This window comes from Uloborus diversus, chromosome 1, assembly GCF_026930045.1.
Source record: "Uloborus diversus isolate 005 chromosome 1, Udiv.v.3.1, whole genome shotgun sequence".
In the NCBI taxonomy this organism is placed as follows: domain Eukaryota; kingdom Metazoa; phylum Arthropoda; class Arachnida; order Araneae; family Uloboridae; genus Uloborus; species Uloborus diversus.
Genome location: NC_072731.1, coordinates 77,096,414 through 77,115,146, shown reverse-complemented (window position 1 = coordinate 77,115,146; position 18,733 = coordinate 77,096,414). Strand labels below are relative to the sequence as shown.

At 33.3% G+C, this 18,733-nt stretch overlaps 1 protein-coding gene across 1 annotated transcript in view; it reads right to left on the bottom strand.

The window, feature by feature from the left end:
* LOC129230494 (acidic mammalian chitinase-like) overlaps nt 1-18,733 on the bottom strand; it is a 61,578-nt gene that overhangs the window by 42,497 nt on the left and 348 nt on the right. The window contains exon 2 of the mRNA XM_054864899.1: nt 14,998-15,003. Coding sequence (XP_054720874.1) covers nt 14,998-15,003 — 6 coding nt within the window. The remainder of the gene's footprint in view (nt 1-14,997; nt 15,004-18,733) is intronic.

Genomic DNA, 18,733 nt, shown 5'->3' with positions numbered 1-18,733 from the left:
TTAATGAACTTATTATTATTATTTTTACGTTTTGAAAGCTGTTAAAAAAATTTTTTAATGGAAAGAAGTGTATTAGCTGCTTTGTTTAAAAGGGTGCTGCTATTTTATTTGTTCGTTTTTTTGAAGAAAAGTAAGGAATATTTTATTCCTAGAAATCAGCTTAAAATATTTAAAAAATATGTTTGAAAAAATTTGCGATTTTAGCTATTTTTGAGAATATTGATCAGGTACTAGAAAGTAGTATGGGTATACGGGAAAGTAGGCTCGTCTAGTTCTAGACGGAACTTCTTGTTGTAAGTAACGTGATTCGTTGTGTAACCCTCATCTCAGGTTTTGTTATCAAAATTTTGCTAATTTTGAAAACCGATGTAGATATTGCCGCATGATCATACGCAAGGTGGGTCATCGTCCTATGGTAAAAAAAAAAGTTTCCGATTTCCATCAGGCAGGGCAAGAAAAAGGTGCCAAATGACGTTTTAAGGTTATATATAAAATTTCATTCAATTAGGAGTTCATTTTTTTGACTCCAGATTGAGTTAGAAAAACCCATATTTTCGGGAAAAAGTCTATTTTCATAAAAAAAAACTGAAAAAGAGAATTAGAAATATATAAAACAACTTAATATTGTCCAAGTATTAATCATTTATTTACAAAAACGTTTATGATAATCATTAATTTTCAAAATTAAAAATAATCATTTTAAAATAGCTTGAAAGTCCTTACTATCTAGTTGTGGTATAAGTTTCCGGAACTCCAGTTGGTTCTTGTTTAAAACTTCTCTTTTTGCACAATGTAATTGAAACTTACATCAACTTTAACTGTCCTTCCACAGGAGTGCCCATTCCCATGGGGTGATGGCACCCCCCCTCCCATATGCTGGGAAGCACCCCCCAGAGCGAGAGCCCCCCCTCCCTTTACCCCTTTCCCAAAAAATAATGCCAAAAATCTGTAAAATCAACCATTTAAAAATTTTTAATGCCGCAGGCTGCGCCATAAATCCCCCTGGTGGGCACCCCTGCCTTTCAACACCTTGTGTGTATGGCATGGCAGGCATAGTAAACAGTTCTTTTTTGCCTGAATCAAACAGTTGAATATCTTCTTCGGAGATCGATTTCAGTATTGGTGGTTAAGACGCCTTTTTTCCAGTCATTGAGATCAGTGTAAGATTTTGCATCAAACATAACAATAAGAATGAAAAATTTGTCTTTTGAGAGTCTATTTAGCTGAACACTAAGAACTTCTAAAATCAAACAGGCTGCCAATTCACGGATATGCTGTTCCAAGTCTGTCAGCATTGTAATAAATCAATTTTTAGGACATACGAAAACAACGTTTCTTTGGATTGCGGGATCTATTTTGCACTTCAACTCAGTGGATCTAGTTGCTGTGATTTTGAACAACTGCGAAGCCAATCTGCACATAAAGGGTAACATTTGATAGCAAACCAGATTGGAGCATGAACGTTGACGACTTATATTGCAAGAATTATTAAATTTTCAGAAAAAGATTCCACTGAAACACACAAACGTAGAAATCGATTAGCACAAGTTAGCCATAGAACATGAGGCATTTTGCTAGGCTTTGGCTCTTTCCAGGGCAAATTTTCGTGCTATTTTGCGCTTCCGACGAAGCATGTTTTTCTCAATAATTTCTGAAGGGGTGGGGTAATACTGCTGAAGCAATAGCTACTCCAGCCCATTCGGATAATTCGTATCTATCACATGTCCGTGAAAGCAAATTAAAGTCCACTGCATTGCTTGTAGTAGTAAATTCATCTATACTAGTGTTCGCCCAGTGGTCGAAATTCGACCATATTCATAAATGAATATTTGAGAAAACTTGTATGAATTTAACTATTTCCAACATTTTTATTTCTACTCTTACTCATGTTTACTGCGGCACATCTGGAAACATACAATTTTTATATGTACACACAATACCAAACAGTAATAATTTATTCAAATTTTCCTTTTTGTCTGTTAATCCCAAAATAAATGGATGAAAGGGTGATATTTCGGCAATGGGATCGTTTCCGAAATTTAAAAAAAAAATATTTTTTTCTGAAAGAGCATTTTTAAAAACAAAGTATTTAACCATTTTTTAAGCAATTTGAAAAAATCCAATATTTTTTAACAATTATTTTAATCGGTGCGCGGATTGAAATTCATTTTTTACGCTTCTGCACATGGCATCAAAAGCGATGAAATGCCATTGACTGATGCCATTCGCGCACAGAGCAAATTATCATAACCTGGAAACGCGGTTGACAACACAGCGTAAACATTTAGTGCGGCAATGGAGTAGCGCGTCAAAGTACATCACTTGTAACGTCATAAAGACCACGCCTTATTTCCGAAATCGGATAGTTAAGAAAATTAATAAAAAATAACTGTTGATAAAATAAAAGTTTTTTTTCCTTGCTCCATAATTTTTTTTTTTTTTTTTGCTTATTCTATCAATTTCAGTGACTAAAAGTAGTTTTTTTGACTGAAAGAAACAATCCCATAGAGAAATTGGTGTGGTCGTCAAATTCTTGGTTTGAATAATTTTATTTTGGTCACCATGTTGCTTTGTGCTAACCCTATGCAAATAGAGGTTTCCCTACTCTTTGTTTACGTATGCAAAGGAACAACATTTTTTGCGCTGGCAATGGAAACAAAAAAATTGGCGCAATGGATAAAAATCGACAATTATCCAATTTTCGAAATCTTCTCCTATGAAATGAAGCATCAAAACTCAGTTTATACGTAAAACTTCTGCGTGAACAATATTACATATAAAACGTCTACTATTATTGAGTAAGTTACTTTGAGATCGTCATTAGAAATATAAATTTCCAAATATCAAATGAACGAACTCTACTCATGGCAACATATAACTATCAGTTCGAAAACACGTCGCAATAATAGTACGATTTTTAATGAAATGGTCGTCTCATAGAGATTTGTTTATGGTTAAGGGCGGTGCATAAATGATGTCACACTTTTCAACATTTTTGACCCTCTCCTCCCTTTATCACAAAGTTTCACCCTTCACCATACCCCTCTTCCCTTTGTCACATGTCACGCTGTGTTTCATAAACGTTCCTATTAAAAAAAAAAAGGCTTGTTGTCGCATTTTCCCCATTGTATGACCCTTTTGTTATTTCGTTCCTCTCCCTTGTCACGAACTGTTTCTATTTTTTGAACCCCACCGTAAGAGGGACTTCATTCGCAGTCACCTCCTTGCAAACAGACATTTTACTCTTCCTTTTTTTTTTACGAATGCAAAAGAAAAATATTTCTCTCGCTGGCATTAATGCCAAAAATTTCTCACCAATGGATAGAGTTCGCCAATTTCACAATTATGAAAGTCTTCCTAAACGAAATGATACCGCAAAACTCCTTTAATACGTAAAACTTCTGCACAAATAATATTCTTTGTAAAAGTAGGCATCTACCTTTGCAGTTAGATATATAAAATTTCCGATGGTCAAATGAACGAACTCTATTCGCGGCAACATATAATTATCCATGAGAAAGCACTGGACGCCATAATAATACGCCAATTTTGTCGAAAGTTTCACCTTGAGATCTGTTTGTGATGATAGAAAATGCATTTATTATTGGGAGCTGTGTGTTTTTTTAAATTTTTTTTATTTTTAGAAGGTGATTTTATCGAAATTGAAAGTCCTCCCTCACGCAGAAAAATGATTTATTTAAATATTAAAATCGCGAAAACATAATCAAAATGAAAAAATTTTAAATAATGCCCATAATTACTAAAAAAGCCTCAATAATAAAAATAAATGCAAGAATTTCATTTATTTACGCTCAAGCGAGAAATAGCAACATATAATATTACCCAGCAATTTCTTCACGCTAATTCGCGTGAAAAAACAAATAAAAATGAATTTTCACTAACTTTTAATTTTTTTTAGCTCTTTTTGTAGTTAATTTAGCAACTTAGCCATTTCGAACGGTAACACCGAGTTGAGCGTTTGAATTTTTGAGTTTCGCTAACTAAAAAACGCTTATAACTTTTTTTATAGCGAATTTAGGTTATTGGACTTAGGGCGCCCTGACAATTTCTTTGCTTCGCGTATTTTTAAAACCTTTCCAACCATATCTAGGAGTACCCGCAAGACTCTGTTCGTACTATAAAATTAAATAAAAAAACTCTTAGTGCAAGTGAAAATTTCCCTTTCCACTCCGAAATTAAAAAAAAGATTCTGTTTCGCTAGTTAAAATGTGCACATATAATTTTGTCTTTGCTCCAAACATAGTTCACAAAGTAATTTAAAAAAAAAAATCCTGATACAAAGATTACACCTGTCCGTCAAAATTCTCTCTTTCAAAGAAAATAGCATCTAATTTAAATACGCTTAGAATCATTTAAAATCGCCGTAGAAAAGCGTTTAAATAAGTCACTATCATAAAAAAATGTGATAGTAACTTTTAACTCTCCAATCCGAAAGATACTGCCAATAAAAGAAGCAAAGAAATAGAAATAGCACTAAACTTAGATTTATCGTCTCAAAATATTTATAAGCAGAGCAAGAAGTAATCAATAAAAATAAGCACTGTATTTGTACATGATAATGATCATTTTACTCGCTATCTACCGTTTGCAATGAGAGTAGGTTTTGACAAACGTAAGACATTGGGCAATGTGACCATTATGAGCAATCCTGATTGCTGAATCAGAATCAAGTGAAAATCTCCCAACCCAAAGAATAAATAATTTTGTTAAAATACTCAGTACTTAAAGAACAGAATGAAAAAATGTGCCGCTCCTGATGAAAAGGTATTTTATTGAAACATCTGTTACAGTTACAACGAAGGCAAATTATTGCCAAAGAAAAAAAATCTTGTCATCAAAATACTCACTCTAGTTGAATCAGCTAAAACTACACATATATCCTACCAAAACGAACCACAGATTATATGATAAAGTGTATTTTATGTGTGTAAAAACGAATTTTCACTGTGCCTCTAATTTCAGTGAAGGGCAATTCCACGAAAATGACAATTTTTACGAAAGAATTTTTTTCATTAATTTATTGGAATGATTTTGTAAACTATATCACTCATTATGCCTCATTCATTATGCGTTGGGGATCTTCGTGGCTTTGTGGTAGAAACTTCGCTTCAAATGCCGGTAAACGTGGGTTCGATAACCTCGGATGCAAAAAGAGCCATTTAGGACGAAAATGAGTTTTTAATTAATATCTCCGTTAATTAGCGTGCGATTTCAAAAATTTTTATTGATGACAATAAAGCTCGGCAATAGCTACTGTACAAAAAAAGAATGAAGGAAATCGGTTCACAAATAGAGGAGGAATCGGTACCGAAAGAAAACGGCTTGCCTATTAATATATAAAGACAAGCATTTGTAATTTGAAGCTTGTATCCGTATAAAAGAGATGCGATGAAGTAATGATACTAAAACTGTCTTCACTTTCTTCTTGAGGCTGAAGCTGCAATTTCTCTTCCTCTCTCATATTTTTTTTTTTTTTTTCGGACAAATGTAGCGGTTAATATCTTTGCATTTGCAAGATGAAGTGTCAAATAGCAATTTACTAGCTTCGTAAAATGATTCTGATTATTTTCTTAGTTATTTTCGAATAGGATTTCAAAAGACTGTTATTGAATTTCAAGAGGTAGATTTTTAGCATCTCTTACTCATTTACGTTGCCCAGTAGGCAGGGAGCGCTTGACCTAATTCACATATTTCTGTCAATTCTAACACCTAAAATGGCAAGTGTGAATTTAAACCAGGTGCAAATTGAAAGTTTCATCACTTGTTTCTGTAAACGAAGTAACATTTATTATTATTGCAATCTTACATGGAACGTATCCTATTTGGGTAAGGAAATCCAAACTTCAAACTCAATCTGGAGGCGAAAAGACTTATCAGAATGGAATAAAATTTCACACTTATTAGTTTGAGACCATTTAGCTCCTTTTTAATCCCCTGCCCCTTAACATTTCGAAAAAAAAAAAAAAAAAAAATTTTTGACCTACCCTAATGATCATCCGAAAATATCCCAAATTTGTTTCTGTTGGTTGTTTTCTAAGTTCGTTGTAGGAACAATAGCCAAATTAGGTTAAATTGCGTCAAGCTATTGTTTTCCATTGGAAAATAAGAAAGAAAGGCTCTAAATAAAATAACACAAAGCATCTTGAACTTTGAAAAAGTTACCGCAAAAACGTACGCCTTAAAAAAAAAAATAATAAATAAATAAAAAAAAACTGTAAAATTTGATAAAAGTGTAAAATAAAAATGTAATTACACAAATACGAATCGAATGCAGCAACAATACGATGAACTTACGATGATACTGAAATAATAAAAAGAAAGAACCACAGAAAAAAGCAATAGTAGAAAAAAAAAAAAACATGATCTTTAAGCAAAATGTTGCGTTCAGTTTAAATACTGCAAAAAGGTTTTCTCCATTACGTACAGAATTTTTGCGCATACAACGGGTCGTTTCCGAAATTTTAAAAGTATTTTTTCCTGAAAGAGCATGCCTAAAAACATAGGATTTAACTATTCTTTAAATAATTTGACAAAGTTTAATATTTTTTAACAATTATTTTAAACGGTGCAATATCATTGTTTACGCTTCTGCATATGACACCACAAATGATGAAATGCCATTCACTGATGCCATTAGCAAAGAGAGCAATATTTAATTCGAATCTTTACTCACGTGCTCTGGCAACGATATGGTTAATAGCAAGCGTAGAGTGCAATATTTAATTCGCTTCTGAATTAGCATAACATGGAAACGCAGTGCACAGCAAGCGTAAGCATTAAGCGAAACAGGGGAGATGCGCCAAAGTACATCACTTGTGACGTCATAAAGACCACACCTTATTTTCAAAATCGGACATTTAAAAAAATGAATTGAAAACTAAGCGTTGGGAAAATGAAAGTTTTTTTCTCGCTCCGTGATATTTTTTTTTTGCTTATTCTATCAATTTTAGTGACTAAAAGGAGTACTCTTGACTGAAGGAAACAACCCCATTGTGATGCGATAGTAATGTGGTAAAACTGGTTACTGATTTTTTTTTTCTGTATTTACATCAGACATATCTTTTTTTATTATTCAACAATAATCAGCGAGCATTTGTTCTCTTAACTTTGCTCGATGTTTGTTTTACCATGACAGAAATATCTTAGTGAAAACGCACTATACATGACAAAAACAAAACGGGAACAATTTATGAATTTGGTTTTTGTTCCTGATCAATCAAAGATGGGTTCCTTACTGCTAGTGAATTTACACCAACAACATGATGTCTTTTTAAGTGTAATAAGGATTTCTCTAATATGGCGCAGATAACGTTTAACATTGATCAACAAGTTCACTTACGTTTTGGTTATAAGTGCAGAATTTTTTTTTATTGGCACATCCTCAAAAACCGATGTGGGCGAAGGAGAAGCCAACTTTCTTCACTCCCTATTTTGAGAAATGTAATTTATTCCTATTCGTTCGAAAGTCATCTTATCAGAGCCGTACTGCACACTTTTTTTTTTTTTTTTTATCCATCCCGTTCATCTTGCGAAGCACAATCGGAAAACGTACCATTGTCAAGAAGTGACTATGAGAAGAAAAACTATAAAATTTCTAGCGGTCTTTGTCCATTAAAAAAAAGTAAAAGTTAGGTTGCAAAAAATCACGCAGACTTGATACAGAGACTGTTAACTGAAATGTGTTTTAAGCGTCAATAAATATAAACATTCTTTAAATTAATTTTTTTTAAGAGTTAAATAACGGAGCAGTGTTAAACAGTGATTTACTGTTTTCCACGCTTTTATAACTCCATAATAAAATATTGTTGAAAAGATGCTCGTGCGAGAAGTATTCATGTAAAATTAATGTAATTTCGACTAAAAATTCTAATATAAAAATTGTGCACCCTGGGCATAAATAATAACACAGCGCTGCCCTTAATGCCTTCAAAATATGTAAGTGCGATAAATTTGTGTGAAACAGAGAGAAAGAAAATATCCGCCAGGAGAAAAAATATAGGGAAATGTGGGGCAAAGTGAAATGGTGAAATATTTTCATAAATAGTTGATTTCCGTAAAACAGTAAATCAATACACTCAAAAAACCTATTTTTGTGCGTTCTTTTTTTTTTTTTTTGTGCGGTCTATAAAAATTTCAATCAGATTGGGACTCAGTTGACGAAATTCTTTATAAAACGAGCGGTTTTTTATGCGATTTTTTATGCGGTCCCTATCTACCGTACAGAAACAGGCTTGAGTGCAATTTCAAATTTGCTTAAGTAAACTTGGTTGACGTGAATTGATCAAGATTTTTAAATTAAACTTTAAAATATTAAGATCTACTAATGTCTAGCGCAATATTCATTTACTTGATATTAGGCATGTTTTGATTTTAAATGTTTAATACAATTTGTTAAAAGCATGATTGGCAAAATGAAATAGTTCATTTCGTTTGCGTTTTCATTCATTTCTTACATCATTTACGTATTCATTTATTAATTAATGCTTTTACATTCCTTCACTTTTAATTTTAATTAGTTATTCATTCATTGACTTATTTTCGTATTAATTCCCTATTTTTTTCAGTCATTTGTTTTTCTTATGTATTAATAACTTCGATTATTGTTTGATTTTTTATTCCTTTATTCGTTTCTTTTTACTTTTGTTTGATGAAAAATATTTTTAATATTCAAATAGACAATAGTTCATTAGAGAAGAAATATTTTATTTTTCACATGTGAATATGGGCACATGTGAATATGGTATATTTTACTACCATAACGTCAAGCAAAAAATCTTGAAAAATTCTGAAGTAATGGCAGCGTCAGCCAAACGTTTAGGGCAAAGAGTCATTTTATGTTCCTATGGTGACAGCTCCTTCGTTTTAATGATGATGTTATTTTATCAGTTTTCTCAACGTAAAAACGTATTTTAAGTTAACTAATAAGCTAAACTTAATTACTGCAAACCATTATATGAAAATTCAAGAAAATTTATGGCAATGTTTATTTTATATATTTTATTAAGAATTCTTTATTTTTGCAAGTAAGTTCTAAAGTCAAGGAATTGTGAGCACAACATCTAGGTGCACATGTGAACAGTTTCCCTACCACCTCCGTAACAATGTTAGTGTAGGGTTAAAAAAATAAGTGTTAAAAAATGTGTAAATATTTATAATTATTATTTTTCTACTTTCAGTTTGTAAATTTATTGTTCTTGTTATTATTATTATCAAATATTTATTTATCTTTTTTTATTATTTTATTTTTTAAAATTTATTTGTAACTTAATAGTTGGTTAAGAGTTTAGTGTGTTATATAATGTTTACATTAAATAAAAAGACAAAATATTTTAATTTAATTGAAAACTGAAGTTTAAAATAATTTAAAAATTCAGTATCATATTCTTTATGAAGCTTAAACGTAATACGTAATAAAATATTCTTCGTGTTATGTAAGTCTTATAAGTTTTTTCCTTGTCTATCCAGTGATCAGAACATGATACAAAACTTTAAAATGTCACGATGAACAGAGTTATATAGTTCTGGAAGAATATTTTCTGTATGACACACTTTCTGTACAATAATTTGGCACAAATATAGGTTACAAAATCTTCAATGTAATTGGTTATATATTGGTAATATTAATATGTATCATATTAAAGAGTTTTCGTTGAAATATGATGCTGGTCCAGCATTTTTCAATCGTGTTCATATGTGCCCCAAGCTTGTTCAAAGTGCCCCCTTATTGGGGCATATATGAACAATTAAAGATATTTTTTAAAAAATCCATAAAATAAAAAAAAAAATTAATTATTTTTATAAAAATCTGAAAAAAAACCATGGTACATAAAAAAGGGCCATTGATTCATAAGGACATGTTTACTGTAAGAAGTTGAGTTTTTTTTTTTTCAAATAAAGGAATTAAATTTTTTTTTTTTTCATATGTGCCCCCCTGTCCCCTAAATTATCTTCACTATTTCACCTTGCCCCATTCACCTACTTTTATTTCTAGAACAAAAAGTACACGCGTCCAAAGATATTTTGCTTGTGTGAAGAAATTTATAAAAAGAAAATTTTTATTCTTCAACTTGTCTTAAAGTAATTTCTCGTTTTAAAAATTAGTTCGACTGCCCATTAATTTTGAAAAATATCGTTGACATAAAAGTCACAGTACTATTTCCTAAGGCTTTTCCCAAAATGAAAGAAATATTCATGAATGTTTTACAATGTGCAACATTCATCAATTACAATCGAAAAGATAATGATGATGAACTAACGTTTTTTGGTTGGTTCTATTGGGGATTTTTGGTGCAAGAGCCTTAATAGGCTATGCTGCGCACTTAGTTTGTGCTTAAAGCTACTATGGACTAGACATGCATTTTTGCTCTCATTAAGAGGAATGAAAAGAATTACGGAAACCACAAAAGTTCGTTATCAATCTCGTGCATAGTTCGACCTGGGAAAAGGCCATTCATCCAGCAAAAAAGCAGGAAACGGAGCGGTTTGACCCAACCGAAACTAAAACCAATAATAAAAATAATAACAATAATGACTGGCAAACGGTTGTTGAAAGCCAAATATTTGTTCTAAAAATTAGATGATGTATTCAATTTCCAAAAACGATTATTACACAGTAGAATAGCTCAAAAAAGTTTTTTTTTTATTATTGAGCTAGAATAGCTCAAAAAAGTTTTTTTTTTTTGAGCTATTCTAGCTCAGCTATTCTAACTCAAGCTTCTGGCCACCTTCTAATTTTTTGACTCATTAAAAAAGTATGATGAGTCTTACTCAAATTTTAGCTTCTTACTCTACTTTTTGAGAGGGCGCACAATGAACCCAAACAGTAGCAGTTTTGGAAATGCAAAAAATAATTTACGGTTCAGAAACATTTCTATTTTTCCCCATTTTTTTAAAAAAAATTAGTTTATTGCACGTATATTACTAACTGGAGTATTTTATTGTGTGTAGTATTTTTTTCTGATAATTATTTACATAACTAATTACATCATCAACAACTAAAACAAAACAAGAATTTTCAAATTTTTCATTTTACTACAAACTAAAAATAATTTCGAAGGATCGAAGGCAAGCGTTTTGTTCTGATCAGAGGTAAATGGAAGATGAATGATGTATTATAGCCTCTTAATCCTCAGTTTGCCTCAGTTCATCCGACATTTTTCTAATTAATGAAACGGAAACCTCCGAGACTTCTGATGGTGAATCGGATAATGATAACTAATTTTTTCAAACACAGTTGAGGATGAAATTTAAGCTTCTTAAGTTAAACGGGCACTCCCAACGCATTGTATCTAAGAAACATTTTTTACACCTCATGTCACCAGTGCCCTAGATAAAAATAAATATCTGATTATGATCTTCTAATTATGACACTCGCAACAGTTCTTCGTTACACTTCACATTTCCCAGTACACATTGAAAACGCGCGTTTGGAACACTTTACTGCAGAAGATATGTTCCTGTTGCCTGAATGTGCACTAAAACGTGTTCTGAATGTGGTCCGTTATAAAGAAAGTGCACTGAAATGCAGTGGCGTGCACAGAAATTTTGGGCCCTCTCCATATTGTTTATATCTTCGTCCCTACATATATTTCACCCCTCGTTTCAAAAATATCGGGCCCAGGCCAACAGGTGTCCTCTCTCCCCCCTCCCCCCGTTCACGCTCTGGTTGAAATGTCCCCCAAAACAGTAGCAACAGCAAAAGAAGTGAGTAAATTTTAAAAAGGATTACTTTCATGATGCTGGGATTTTTTGCCCAGATCTCGGGAATTTAATGATCCCAATCTTGGGGGTTACGAAAAGGCTCATCGGCAGCCCTGCTTATCACTCATCTGTGAAACCCACCACGGAAACGCTGAACTAATGTATCAATGCACAATAGAATCTCGTTTATCCGGCCCTCCGCTTATCCGGATCAGTTTTGTAGCCTTTAAAAACATTATGCTCCCTTACATTATTTTAAATTATGATAGCAAGAACGTGATTATAAGTACACTGAATATTTTTTATTTTGATATACTAACTGCGTCGCCCGGCTTTGCATGGTTCACCTCGAAAATAAAAATTATGTCAAGTGACGCGTGTTCAACACTCAATCTTGAACCAAAAAAAAAAAAAATGTCAGTAAAATTTTGCGGCTGATTGTGGGAAAATAACCGAAGAGTAAACATTTTAAATCCCCCGATTGCAGGAAAAGCCTTTGAAGCAATAGCAAGAATTTTACTTGTTCATATTCGAGAAAAAAATTGCAACAGATCTTTCGTCTCAATGACTTTCTTCACGCTATAAATTTTAATAAAAATATTGTTGCGGAAAGTTGAGATGAAGCAGTGAATAATAATTTGAATGGAGAAAAGCCTTCGAAAAATAGGGATTTTATGCCGAAATCAATGTGTTATAATTAATTTTAGTTTTTAATTGATGTCTCCTCTAATTATTATCGGAGGATTATGTTAAATAGCCAAACATAAAAGATGGGAAGATTACGCATCCATCGATACCTGGTTCGATGGTCAGTTCACTGGCGTTCGGGAGGAATAACTTGGAAATACATACATACATAGGTACATACGCTCAGTTTATAATTATAAAAGAGGGAAGATAAGGCATTTGCCTGGTCGCGCTTTAAACATAGGCCACACGTTTATGGATCGAAGGAAAGTGGGCCAATATTTTGTTGGAAACAATGCGAAAAATTGCCTTTTTCCATTTTAATTTCTTGTAATATTGTAAGCAATTTTGTGTCATTTTGTTACACAGTAGGGTAGACCGGGGCACGTTTATGCAGAGCCTTTTTTCAAAAACGAGTTATAACTGGAGAGCCAACAGTCGTAGCAGATTGATGCTGTCCCTAGCAAATATTCTCACAAATTTTTGAGCATCAGTCGAGCTTCGGTTTAGCATGCGGACACAGGAAAATCTGTTTTCTACCAAGCCGAGTAAACTTTGTGTTGAACGTTTTGAAGCTTATCATAAATGAATAATACTTTGCTGAAAACAAATAAACACATAAAAAATAGCAGAATTTTACCCTTTTTTGAGAATTGTATTTGTATGGATAGAAAAATTATTACATTTTTTTGCAAGGTAAAACTAAATCCAAACTTGCCGTCGGGGCACGTTTACGCATTTTCATCGAGGCACATTTACGCACGTTCTTACTGTGTCTTACTACTCTGTCTTACTTCTAAACGGGGCTCGGACGCTTTTTTCATTCTATACTGTTTCAAATCTTTAGTAAATTTAGTAATTTTTTTCAGGTTATTTAATTTTAAAAATACCCATTCATTTTAAATTAAATAAAAGATTCGTATCTTATAGCTTACATTCATAGAATGATGTCTTCATGCTTGTTCAGCTTTAACTTTATAGGGTCTGGGGGGGTAAAGTGGTCATAAAATCGTAGGTTTTCAACTTAGGTGAATAATAAATACAAAAAATTCTTTAAACACTTAAACTTTTTTTGTTTTTATTTTACATTGCATTATTAAAGAACACGGTACATTGAGTTTTAGGAAAATAAATATTGATTTAAGTAGCATTATAACACTTTCTTTTCCCTTTGTATTTATGACCACTTTACCCCATGGGGTGGGGGAAAGTGGTCATAGCATGGGGTAAAGTGGTCATAGTTAAAAATAGATGCAAAACCATTATAAACAACCCTAAAATGTTTATATTTCGCTTATTTTTATAGTTACAAGTATATGCACATCACATGTGAGTATACACGAGTATATACGTGTCGTGTAAACATTAGTAAGCACGTTCATATATGAGTAGATACATGTATGCATCAGATACATGCATGCACGTGCCTATTTAAGGCATATACGTGTATATAAGCATGTATACGTGATTAGCTACAGGAGTGTATGCGTGTATACACGAGTATATACGTGTCGCGTGTATGTACGGGTATATATGTGTGTAAACGAACATCATATGAGTGTATGCACTTGTATCTTGAGTATATACGTGCATACATGAGTATATACGTGTACAGTAGACGTATACACGCATATATAAGTGTACATACACAAACGGATATACACGAGTTAATTCGTGGATACATCCAGTGTATGTTTGGGGGTACGTGTCTACTCACATTGTGAAGCACGCGTATACGTATGTATACGTGCAAACATGATTATATACCTGTATAGACGTATATACGTACATTTACGTGTATTCATTAGTACATGTATGTATACACGAGTATACAAGCTTATATACATGTGTGCCTACAGAGTGAAAACAAGCTCTTGGGAAAGTGAAAACCAAGTTTTTGAAAAATCAGAAAGTATTGAAGGAGGTCCAAATCCGCAGATCAAGATCAACACCTCGTCCTTCGTAAAAAGCCAAGATACTGCAGAAAATGCCAACTGTGCAATATATAGCTGCGTTAGATCGATATTAAAATGTGGCAATGCAAGGCCGCTGAGAGCCAAGGCAGGCCCCTGGTCAGCTTGGTCGGCGGGCCCCCCACTAACTATAAAACTTATAAATTTATTACTACTCCGGTCCTAGTCAGGCCCCCTAAGGTCCGGGTCCCTAGTTTCCGACTAGGTTGGCATTGCCTCTCATTAGCCCTGCAGCAATGACAGAATGAAACATAGGATCTGTACTTCTAGATTGAGCAACAATGTTTGTAGTGACTCCAAGTTTTTTTTCATGACGAAGTTTTTGACAGAGTAGCAGATCTTAACAGCGATACGAATGTTTCTGCTGCGAATTTATATGCACATCCAAGCTATATAAGTTCTTATGTTTGAAAGTATGAGCGAGAAACCAATACACAATTTGCGCAACATCTATCCTCAAAATTTTAAAAAGGAGATAATAAAGCCTCTTTTAAATGCTGGGCATTAGATTTATTCCTTCAGAAATAAAAGAATTGATACTCGATTTAGATGAAAATGCATTGATTTATATTAATGAAATAAAACTACTTCTCGTACGAACGTATAACAAAATGACTTTTTTCTGTCCTTCCGAAAGACCTTTGTTAGTTTTCTCTCAATTTATCCCCAAAAGTACTTGTTGCCTGCTATTCGCTCACAAGAAGCTGTGAAGACTGCAGAACACATCTTGAGAAAATCTTTATAAGATGTTGATTTTAGACTACAAGAGATGTTCTACGATGTGAGTAAAAATAATTCAGGATGCTCAATAATAGCCAAATAATAATTCAATCGCTACGCACAAATATTGAAAGTTTGAAAACAGTTTAAAGTTTTTGTTAAGGGATGTAGTGAGAAATCGGAACTGTGAAAGTATTGAGAAATTTTTCGTTCACTAGTATAACTTGTAAAACATTTGATTATTGCTGATTACGTAGGAAATTGGAAATTACACGTTCAAACTGTTGAGTTACTGTTTCCTGTCTTTCGTGAATTTGACTGCATCAATTATCTCTGTATGTAACATGGTACATATAGAGATAAGGGAACTAGAAAATGAGTGTCCCTGCCTGTAGGAAAAATTCATTCAAGAAAAATTTGTTATTAAAAAAAGAATGGTAAATTCAATGTTGTGGAGCCAGACATGAAGTTGAAACAAACGGATTCAACGGTCACAGAAAAGTTCCAGAAGAATTGCAGAGCAGACAGGAAAAAGTATTTTGTCGAGTGGCATTAAGTGTATCATGAAATTTTAATGATATGCAATGTGTTTCGTGGTCTTACCAATTCTTATTCAATGGATAACTGTGAAAGTGTCTCGCATCATTATCTTTATAGCCAATCGTAGCCAGTATTTTGATGCAAATGTCAAAAGACTTGTTGATTTTATGAATCAACATATATATTCCTATGCAGGGGCGCCGACTTGCAAAAATTATTGGGGGGGCCGGACATCACCGGGGGTTTAGGGTGTTATGTAATCCCTCGGAGGTCCCCCACCCCAAATAAAAGTCGGATTTTTGTAGCTTGAAAATGCCATATTTTCTAGTGTGTATAATTTTAACAAATAAACAGTATGTGACACGACGTTTTCAAAGTGAAAGAATCTAAAAATTGGTTTACAAATTTCCTGGTTCAACTGTTAAATCATATATCACTTGTCTTAGTAAGAGATTTTTTTGTTCTATTTTATGGGGAGCCGTGCAGTGCCGTAGCTAAGCATTGATATTATAAGGTAGGAAGGGCACTTGACTTGAATGGAAAGGCACTTCCAGAGACGCAGACTTTTAAAAAAATGGGGGAGGGGGGAACCAGGGGAAATTTTCTAAATTTGAGATGAAAAATAGTGAGTTTTAAAAGTTTAAGTTTTTTTAAAGCATTTTAAAGTCATATAATCAACATTAGAACCCCAAAAACTCGATAAGCCTGACACATATTTTTTTGGCTTTGAAAAAAGAAAAAAATAAATCAAACACGCACAGTATTTTCATAAAAAGGTAATTTAATTTACGCATGTTTTTTTTTTAAGACCAGTTTTTTCATTAGTTATACCGGCTAACATATTCAAGTGTAAACGCAGTCTCTCAATGTCTAGGTTATTTTTGAAAACTCAATTGATTTTTCAAAATTTGTTTCACCTCTGTTTAATAAAAGCAAGCACTCTCTTGTTCAACTGCAATGATCTGTGCGAGTCCAGTTGATGTAAACCGCCCAATAATGCAAGATTGCACCATTTCACAAACCTCAATGTAAAGTGCCTTTGGGATTTTGAAAGCATGCGGTGAGCTGTTTTCATACTTTGGTATACGTCGATTCCGAGGAAGCGAAGGATCATCATTTTGTGAAGATTTTTCTTTTAAACACAATTCCCAAAAGTACTCAAAACTATCACGCGTCCCATTTAATATACAAATCAAACCCTCATATATTTTTTCCAGATCAGCAACACTTAGATGAGCTCGCCGCAGCGCTGCCCACCGGCAACAGACTTGACCCGTAAGTTCGCGCACTGGGACAAATTTTAAGTGTGCTTGCAGCACTATAACACCATCATTATTCACACTACTCCTTTTCAGTTAACCTGTTTACTACCGTAATAATTATTTGTTTTAACTCATTACTGAATGTATTTTACAAGGTAAACTATCTTCAAACAAGGAAAATAAAAGATAAATTTATGAGTTTAGGAAACATAATATAACTAATACTTTTCTTGATTTATTGGGGGGGCTCTGCCCCCTCAAAAATATTTTTGAGGGGGCTCGGGCCCCCTCAGGCCCCATGGAGTTGGCGCCACTGTTCCTATGAGATTTCTGAAACAGTGCAACTTGACAGCTTTCTCACTAAACAGCTTGTGAATGGTATTGTCAAGATTTGCCTTCTCATTATCATGAATCACTGATCAGAACAGTATCTCCAGTTTAAACAAGAGACATTTGTTTGAAAAACCTAGGAAACTGTTTGATTTATTTTCGAAAGTCAACCTACCATGCTTTGATGCACATAGTTCTTTATAGTTCTTTACAAAATATCACTTCTAAGCTAATGGGAGAGAACCAACTTTAACAAGGGTACAGAGACATGGAAAAGGCGGAAGAAAGAGGAGAATGCATCAAAAATATTTTAGCTCATGACTTGTTTCCTCCGAACACATTATGTGATGGTGATTCACCTACCAAGCCAGATATTATCGTTGCACAGTTGCAGAAATATCTGTTGCCAAAACATTTTCTATTTAGTAAAGTATCCCCGATGAAAATTGCCCTCATTATCTATTTCATGTCACAAGTCCGCTAAATAAAGAAAACTTTTGGGGAAGTTATTAGCAATGTTCTGCACGTTTGGATCCATTTCTGTATGCTCTTTTCATGAACTTCATGTTTTGTTCGATAGTTATTTGTAGTTTTCTGTGAAATAATCTGAAAGGATCAGAAGAGAATCATTTAAGGGCATAGTAAACCTTGCTGTAATTGACAGAAAAAACACTAGTACCTATGCAGGTAGTAAAATTCTGGTCTTCAGTATCAAATAAGGAAAATTTACAGTAACTAGCAAGAAAGGAAATAAAAGAAAATTTCCCAAAATCCTACATTTTCAGCGATTGCTTGCGGTTTAACAGTTAATGAAGAAGCAATCCACAATACTTTTCATAGAAGATTTGAGACAGATCATTGAAGAAGTTAATTAGAATAACTCTTTAGAAGAAGCGGATCTACGAATTGTTCTACACATAGAATGGGCAGATAAAAATAGTTCAAAAAGAGTGGTTGCGGCATCAAATGATATAGACCTCGTAGTGGAATAACATGCAATGCAAAAACAGATCGTAACCTTTTTCAAAAGTAACTAATCTTGTATTTTTCGTTTATTATGTTGTTGAAGAAACATGTATGCGATAAACACGAGTTTAAAATGAGCGTTCTGGATTATTTATTAATTCTGCCACGTAAAATTCTGTAAACAGCCAGAGCGACTTTTATGACATAATTAATACATTAATTGACTTCCTAGACTCCAAAAACTGCAGTTCGAAACTAAAAGTAAATTTGTAGCTACGCCCGTTGCGAAAAACATAGTGAGCAAGTGAACCAAAATGGCCGCTTTCTTTGATGGCCTGTAAAATTATTTTGCGCAGGATTCAAAAAGTCTACCCAAGATATTCTCACATTAGAGCACCTACAGATCAAGATTCTAAAGAGAATTTCTCTGGACCTAAAAATTTTTACGGGACTACATTGTGGGGCCAGGACTAATCAGGGAGGTCAATTACGCCCCTCCCCTTGATTTTAAAAACATATTGTAAAAATGCATTT